Genomic DNA, 9154 nt, shown 5'->3' on the forward strand with positions numbered 1-9154 from the left:
ACAACCAGTTATATAATATCAATTTACTAGAAGGCAAGCTTATGAATGTGCTCTCTGAACTTCCTTCCAGAGTCACAGAACATTCTGGATCACCTTGTTACTTTTCACTTTTTCTATGGAAGTGTGGCCAAGAATCATTCTTCAAGACACAATCAGAAGAATGGCACCCCCAGCCACCAAGATTTCTATAACATTCCTCAAGTATGCAGGCCCTGCACCTTAAGAATAATTAAAAGAAATACCATTAAAAGTGGATGAACTCTCAAAAGGTTTTTACATTCTTACATGAAAATATAATATTCCTTTGGGATCTCATCACTGAAATCTTGGGAAATTTTTGTAATTTTTATTTTCAGTTTTACATACTTGGATGACTGCCCCATTTCACAAAATCGCATGAATGCTGGAAAAGGATGCCAACCACGTTACAAATGAGAATATTACTAGATACTGGCACACTGCTCTACAGCATGCCAATTTCACAATATTATTTTTCTAATTAAAAAACAATAACAAATGAGACTTGGTAGATGCCAAGAATTGCTTTGAGCATCCTTGTACTCAAAATGCATCACATTTCCCATGATGTGGATACTTGGATTTATCACAAAATAAATAGTGAGTTAGTTAGGAACTGAGGGGATCAAGGAACTGAGGGGATCTCCTGCACAAAATAAATAATACTAAAACAAATGCGTTATTTTGCATAAAAGAACATTCTAGCTTTATCATTACTTACTGGAGAGAAAAAAGCTGCTTTTTTCACAAACTGATATACTGTCTCAATCATGCCAAGTCTGTTCACTGATCAGTCTGTTCACTGATCAGACTACATTCTTACTGTCATCAGCACTTAAATGTAAATATAGTAACTTAAGAATAAGACATAGGCAAGCGTGATTCATCAATAAAATTGTCAACCTAGGTCAGTGATGGCGAACCTTTTTTGGCTCGCGTGCCACAAGTGGGGGGAGTGCAGGGGGGTCGAGTGCAGGCGTGCCGCACACATAATGCAATGCGCGACCCCCCAGTGCGCATGCGCACAAAACGCGCGACCCCCCCATTTTTACATGTTTTTTTTTTGCCCTCCCCATGCTCCAGGGGCTTTATAGGAGCCCGGGGAGGGTGAAAAGAGCCTCCCCCGACCCCCCGGAGGCCCTCCAGAGGCTTCAGGGACTGTCCAGAGACTTCCCTGAAGCCTTCGGAGTGCTTAAAACCACCCTCCGAGCAAACCGGAAGTGACTTCCGGGTTGCTCGGAGGGTCGTTTTAAGCGCTCCGAAGGCATCAGGGAAGCCTCGGACGGTCCCTGAAGCCTTCGGAGCGCTTAAAACCACCCTCCGACCAAACCGGAAGTGACTTCCGGGTTGCTCGGAGGGTCGTTTTAAGCGCTCCGAAGGCATCAGGGAAGCCTCGGACGGTCCCTGAAGCCTTTGGAGTGCTTAAAACCACCCTCCGACCAAACCGGAAGTGACTTCCGGGTTGCTCGGAGGGTCGTTTTAAGCGCTTCGAAGGCATCAGGGAAGCCTCGGACGGTCCCTGAAGCCTTCGGAACGCTTAAAACCACCCTCCGAGCAAACCGGAAGTGACTTCCGGGTTGCTCGGAGGGTGGTTTTAAGTGCTCCGAAGGCATCAGGGAAGCCTCGGACGGTCCCTGAAGCCTTCGGAGCGCTTAAAACCACCCTCCGAGCAACCCGGAAGTCACTTCCGGTTTGCTCGGAGGGTGGTTTTAAGCGTTCCGAAGGCTTCAGGGATGGTCCCTGAAGCCTCCGGCGGGGCGGGGGAGGCTCTTTTCGCCCTCCCCAGGCTCCTAATAAAGCCTCTGGAGCCTGGGGAAGGCGAAAAATAGCTTTTAAAAAGGTGAAGTCAGCTGGCCAGCACGCGCATGCGCGCTGGCTAGTTGACAGGGCAGCGCCTCGCGTGCCCTGACAAATGGCTCCGCGTTCCACTTGTGGCACGCGTGCCATAGGTTCGCCACCACGGACCTAGGTCAATTCTTATTCAGCTATTGTTAGAAATTACGTATGAAACCATAATAACATTCAATAGGCAAAGCTCTGGGATTTGTGTTAGAAAATATCTTTTTAGATTTCAATTTCATTATGCAACATAAAGGGATGCGGTGGCTGTGGCTAAGATGTTGAGCTGGTCAATCAGAAAGGTCAGCAGTTTGGTGGCTCAAATCTCTAGCACTGCGTAATGGAGTGAGCCCCTGTTACTTATCCCAGCTTCTGCCAACCTAGCAGTTTGAAAGCATATAAAAAAGCAAGTAGAAGAATAGGAACCATCTTTGGTGGGAAGGTAACAGCGTTCCGTGCACCTTCGGCATTTAGTCATGCCAGCTACATGACCACAGAGACGTCTTCGGACAGCGCTCACTCTTCGGCTTTGAAACGGAGATGAGCACCACCCCTAGAGTCTGGAACGACTAGTACAAATGTGCGAGGGGAACCTTTACTTTTACCTTATGCCACATAAGGCTATTTTAAGAAGTCATTTTTGCACCCAAAGATCTCTTAGAGATAAAATCCCAAAGATATGTTAACTTGGGAATTTAGGAATGTAAAGGTCAAATGTCAACTCTAATCTTTTATTTATTTATACAAGTGTGTGTGTGTGTGTGAGAGAGAGAGAGAGAGATTTATATTATTTGAGTGCTTTTGAATAAACCCAAAACATCAATAAGAAAATGCTGTGAAACTTCCACATTCCAATATACAAATTGTATAATGTGAATATAACTGTTAAGTATCCCTAAGATGATAAATATAATTTATGCTTGGTTTTCATTCCCAAAACAACTGCATTAATATTTATAGAAGAACTCCATCTCTAATAAACTCAGTGGATTGTTTTTCTTCAGTTCTATCATGTCAGATTCTGACACTGCCTGGACAAGTCCCTGCAGTTTTCTTGGCAAGGCTTTTCAGAAGTGGTTTACTACTGTCTCCTTCCTAAGGTTGAGAGAGAGTGATTGACCCAAGGTCACCAGCTGGCTTCGTGCCTAAGGGAGGGCTAGAACTGATGATCTCCCTGTTTCTAGCCTAATGCCTAAACCATTAGACCAAATTGGCTCTCCAGTGAAATAGCTTCCAAATAAAAAGCCATTAACACTGCATCATGAAAATAAATTATATGTGATTATATACTGGTTGTGACTGCCAGTGACTGAAGCAGTTTATAAATTCACAAAAATGCATCAGCAAATACACTTGATTCACATTCTATAGCAATGTCCTAACCTCTACTATATAATTTAAAACAATATCATTTAAAACAAGTCACTTAACAGAGGCAGTTTGATTTATGAATTAATAGTACATAATTTACTATGAAGACCCTGGACTACTGCGAAAGTCTGCATGGCAAAGGCACTACGTTGGAATACTGCATTGTTTCAAAGAGCGATACTGATAAATCACTTACATTTTATTATTTTTTAATTTAAACACAGTAACTGATCTATGGCACATTTTACGGTGCCATAGCAAAGTCTGATTTCATCTATTTCATGCTACAAATGGGTCTTTTAATAATTGAGTAAGATGTGTAGTTAGTTCACAGTGCCCATAAAAAACACAATTCAAGCACATGCCTTATAAGAACAATGTTTTCAAAATTACCACAATTCAAGTTTACACAACCTGGGGTTCTCCAGAAGTCTTAGACCAGTGTTTCTCAAACTTGGCGACTTTAAGTCCTGTGGACTTCAACTCCCAGAATCCCCCAGCCAGCATAGCTGGCTGGGGAATTCTGGGAGTTGAAGTCCACAGGACTTAAAGTCGCCAAGTTTGAGAAACACTGTCTTAGACTACAACTGTGCTTCTGTTCAACTAGCATAGCTATTGACTGCGCTAACTAGGCTTGATAGCAGTTGTGGTGCAATACATCTGCAAATATCAGACTAGGGAAAGCAGCCCCAAGCCACTGCAAGAATATAGTCTAGAAGAAACTCAGTAACAAACTAAATCTGTGTCTTGAACGTCTGGCAACAGCCTGTAGTTTTTTTGGCAACACTTTTAGAAGTAGCTTGCCAGTTCCTTCTTCCTAAGACAGAATGACTGGCCCAAAGTCACCCAGCTGGCCTTATGCCTAAGGTGGGAACAGTTTTTTAGTTTCTAGCCTGATGCTTTAACCACACCAAACTGACACTCTATCTAAAATAAATTAGGTTTATTTTAGGAACAGTGCAAAGACAATAAGATGTATAGATGTATGTTAAATATTCTTAAGAATATTGTGTAAAACAAGAGTTATTTCCATGTACAATCAAATGAATCGTTGATTAATAGAACATTTGTGTAAAGGAGCTCCATATTTCCCAAATGTTCTAGTTTATCATAATGATGCAAATGACATTTAAATAAACTTAATGGAGGTTCTCTTTTTTAAAAAATACCTTGTTTAGTCTACTTTGGATACAATAGTCAGGTCCAATATTTTGTGGGGATGTTTCCAGTGGTATCAAAAATGTATTAAACTTGAAGAGGGATTGGCCATTAAATTTAGGTTTACACACACATATACACACACACACACATACACGACAGCTATGACTGGCAAGAAAAATATCAAATGTGAAAGTCTCCCCAGGATGGATGTTGCAAGTGAAAAAATATTGCTGGAATACAAATGCACATTTATTCATGTTAAAATATGAATGAAAGCACTGTATATAGAATCTCACAATGAAAGCCAAATTCATTTGCCGTGCTAAGCAATGTTATTTGTTTTAGTCTTGGTGTGATGTGCAAGCCTACTCATTATAGTCTCATACTATTTTTTTTTAAATAATTTTTTATTTGTCTCATACTATTTCTGAATCAGACTACAAAGACTTGTTCAACACAACTCAAATAAAAATCCTAAACTCCCAGTGAATGTGAATGAAACTTTTAAATACCAAAGTACTGAATTCCTAAGAATTTGATAAGGTGCTTTTCATTTTAAATCCATTTCACTTAAAACTTCTCCACTAGAGTTGCCACATTTACAATGAGGAAGTATTTCAACATTAGGTATTAAGGAAAAAAGCAAGTTTATATACAATTGAAATTATAAATATACATCCTGAAATTTAAAATGTGTTAAGAATCGTGTATTCTATTCTTGTTTGATCAAAGACAGGCTAAAATTATATTAGTTACATTCATACAACAAGCCAGATTTGTCTACTGCTTCTTTTGCAGGCCACAATACAATTACACATAATATGCTGAGAAACAAAGAAGCATAGAAAATTTGCTCCCCAGTTTTCTAAATCCCTACTATGTTTTTTCTCAAGATACATGCATACTTCAGACTGACAATAACAATGGTACATTAATAAGCTACATAAGTATTCATATACTCTGGAACATCATTAAATGTATTAGAGTATAGAGTAAAGGCAATCTTAATATGTGACTTCTAAACTATATTAAGTGATTGATGTAAACAACACTGAAAGATCTAAGGAAAGTCCATATGAATAATCCTACTAAATAATTCTCAGAGAGACCATGATTTACAGAAATATCTAATTCCCAACAATTTTATATAAAATGAAACTTTGAAAGCTTGAACTGAAGTTCAAAATATTCTATAGCTGAATTTTTGCATTTAACCCTTGCTGAACACAATTTTACAAGTTGTATCAAGAGCTAAAGTAAATAAAGGATAAAAGTTTCAACAATGATAGTGAATACAAAACCTTGATAATGTAATTGTTCTAAACATATTTTCTTCTTGTGTCTAAACCTGGTTCAGTCATATTCAATAAATAGCAGTGAATTGATTGAATAATAAGTCAAATTGATTAAAAAGCCATTATAAAACATTCATTCCTACATTTAAAATCCTAATGGAACTTAACATCTTCCTTTCTTGGAACCTAATAAGCTTCTAGTTTACTATTAATTTGCAATCAAACAAAATACAGATAGAAGGATTTCTTATGACTTAAGATCTCTATCAATCAACATGTTTCTTCTACAGTAGCGGATTTCTTTGATTATCTGTTAAAGTGACAGACCAAGACTAATGCATGGGTTCAACATAGTCTGCTTTTCAATTAAAATTTCCACAAAACATCTTTAGTCTGTTTGACATTGACATTGTTAAAAATACCAGATTTTATCCAATATAGATCATAATAGCATTTTTTTCAATATGCATGAAATTAGCAAATGTACAATTTAAGGATGGATAATTCCTCTTCACTACCACCCAAAAAGGAAACAAGTGAATATTACCCAACTGCATATCAGTATCAAAGTTTAAATAGTTAAAGGAAATACAAATTAGATATATTTATTTACTGCAGGTGATACTGTTCATTATCTGTCAGGACGAATGACCCATTCTTTCTCACAATATATGTATTCATGATCTCTTTTTAGCAACTAATATATATTATGTCCATGAACGTATGTTCTCCATTGTCTTCTGAAAACATTTTTTAAAGCATGAGAGACTTATTTTGAAAAAGAAGTGAGAGAAAAAGCAGGATTCCAAAAACAATAGAAAAGGGAGGTTATTACAACAGGCAGGCCTCATAAGACTTTTCTTGCAATTGACATTTGGCAACAAACAACCTGTAAAAAATAACCATTATCAGATTTTCAGCTTCCATGAAACAAAGGTTGCTGCAGTAGAGAATTCCCTATGTAATAGTAAGCTATATTTTAAATGAACATAGACTATTTCTCTATATGCTACCTCCTTACGTTGATTTTTTTTCACTGAGGACAAAAGGTTTTTCCCCCATTAATCTAAGCATCTGCATTATCACTTATACTTTGTATGATAGACGTTAATTATTAAAATAGTATTCAGTTACTATGAAACTACACCTTAATGAAGAATCCTTAAGCGCACTCACGTTTTCAGTGTCCCGTTCATTCACCGTGGGCAATGGAGTTCTAGTAGACATTTTCATTCACTTAGCTGAAGCACCGTTTGCAATGGCAAAATCCAACTATTTATTATATAAAAATAAAAAAATCCTAACACCTCCCTCCCTCCGAGCACATATATATATTTACAAATAAAATGTGATTTTACAGCATGATAGCAGTTATCAAGTGCCACCATCAAAGGAAAAGGCAATACGGGGGAAGAGAAATTTGGGGTGATTTTTTTCTCCACCACCCTTTTTCTCATCTATCTTCCAGTCTGATAATGGAGCATTAGATCCCTCTGGGAATCTTCAGCAATCATCTTATAGAGAGATTAGGGTCTTTAAGAAGGTGGGGACGGACAGATTAGAGGAGATTCTCATGGAGCACCAAAAGAAAAACGGGGCAAAAAATGGTCCGGTGCCGTTAAAAGAGGAAAGAAAAAAAAGCGGGGAGCCGGGAGAGATGGGAACGGGCAGGCGCTGCAGCAATTACGGTACAGCCCAACTAGCAGGCTGCTGAGGAAGGAAAAGTGGGGAAGCAGCCGCCGCTTTCCGCGCAACCACTGTCGGCTGCGAAAGAACAACCCCCCCCCCCGAGCTGGTCAAAGGGAAGCGGGCCAAGCCCTTAGCCGTTTTCTAACTCTACACGGATCGCTTCGCCGGGCCTCGGGCTCTCATGTCTTAATTGCGCCCTCTCCTCTTCCTTCTTCTCCAGGAGAACTCCCAAGTCCTTCGCTGCCTACCAACCCCCTATCCCAAAGGGGGAAGGCTCAGACCCAAGGAGAAAGACCCTTCCGTCACAGCCTGGGTTGGAAACACTGAAAGAAGAGAACCCCTCTGCCGCCGCCGCCAAACCAGCTCCCTCGGCTCTCTCAACCAGTAGCCACAGCACTAGAAGCAGCAGCGGCGGCGGCGGCAACAACGCCGCCGCTCCCGGATGATCCAAGATGGCCGCCCGGCTTCCTCTGCTCCTACATGAACCGGAAGAGACCGTCCCTTCCACACAGGGACAGGAGACGAGGAGGAGGGGGGGAGGAGGGCGAGGGCGCAGGCGCAGGCGTGCGTGCTTGGTTCGCTTCTTGTTGCTAAGGTGTTTTGGCGGGGTGGCGGGGTGGGGCATTGGAGGAGGAGGAGCGCTTTTCGCGTGGAGGGGAAGGAGAAGTCTTGGGCTGCTCCTCTTTTTGACAGGTCTGCGCGGTCACCCGCGTAATTAAAAAGGATCGAATCCTGATAAGGAATCTCAAGTGAGATTTCAGGTTTCGATCCTTTTTTTTAATTACCGGTAACCGAACTCGGGTGCGAATGATTGGGGAGGGGAGATCGCAAGTGGGTGGGTGGGGAACTAGCTAGGTTAGCCTCCAGACATGAGAGATTTAAAGGTATCTGGAAAGGTGATCCGTGTAAGACAGACTTGGTCTTCGCTGCTCCAGAGGGCAGCCCGGAATCCGTGAGAGGGGGGCGGGGAGCAGATGTTCGCCTAAGTAAGTCGTTGGTGGGGAAATGCAGCTTTTGTTTCCTAACAAACCTCTTCGGACATAGTGGATTCATCTTCCTTGGAATTATTTAAATGAGAGGTCTTCAAACTTGGCAACTTGAAGACTTGTGGACTTCAACTTCCAGAATTCTCCAGCCAGCTTGCTGGCTGGAGAATTCTGGGAGTTGAAGTCCACAGGTCTTCGCCAAGTTTGGGGACCCCTGATTAAAATTGAGGTGAGACAACCGTTTCTCCCGAGAGGCAGCTGTGGCTGCAATCGACAGTACAGTTCAGGGAGCCTCTTATTAGAAGAGGCTCCGTTTTCTTCCGGAGACGGGTTTTTTTTTTAAATAAAACGTGAACTGTTTTTAACGGAACCTAACACAGCGTCAGACAAGAGTCTGGCCCTATAAAAGCGAACAGAAATTCTTCTAGCGGTATTTTATGGTGAAAATTGTTGAGGGCTTCTGGAATCCACCAAAGGGGTTCGCAGATGTACAGATAAGAAATGTACTTCCTACGGTAAAAGTATTTTTTCCCATATTGTATAACATGCTTTGCCTTCTCTGAGAAATTCACTACAGTTTATTAGTAGATCTTGAAACCGTGACAATTTGGGGAAGGGGGGGGGATAAAAGTAGATCCAAATTAGCTTTTAAAGTATACTCTGAACTTAACCCTGATACTTTTATGTAAAGTGGTTTTTGATGACTCCTAGGTTGTAAGGCATTTGCTACTCTGAAAGCTGTTTCAATACAATAGCAGAGTTGGAAGGGACCTTGGAGGTCTTCTAGTCCAACCC

General features: G+C 40.9%; 1 protein-coding gene across 4 annotated transcripts in view; it reads right to left on the bottom strand.

The window, feature by feature from the left end:
- The window catches only part of MARK3 (microtubule affinity regulating kinase 3), a 79256-nt gene extending 71398 nt beyond the window's left edge, over nt 1-7858 (bottom strand). For all 4 annotated transcript variants that reach the window (XM_081938111.1, XM_081938109.1, XM_081938110.1 and 1 more), the window contains exon 1: nt 6861-7858. In XM_081938111.1, the coding sequence (XP_081794237.1) occupies nt 6861-6917 (57 nt within the window). In that variant the 5' untranslated portion in view covers nt 6918-7858. The remainder of the gene's footprint in view (nt 1-6860) is intronic.
- Between the last annotated feature and the right edge of the window lie 1296 nt (nt 7859-9154).

This window comes from Natrix helvetica (assembly GCF_964273705.1).
Source record: "Natrix helvetica genome assembly, chromosome: 1".
NCBI classification, from domain to species: Eukaryota; Metazoa; Chordata; class Lepidosauria; order Squamata; family Natricidae; genus Natrix; species Natrix helvetica.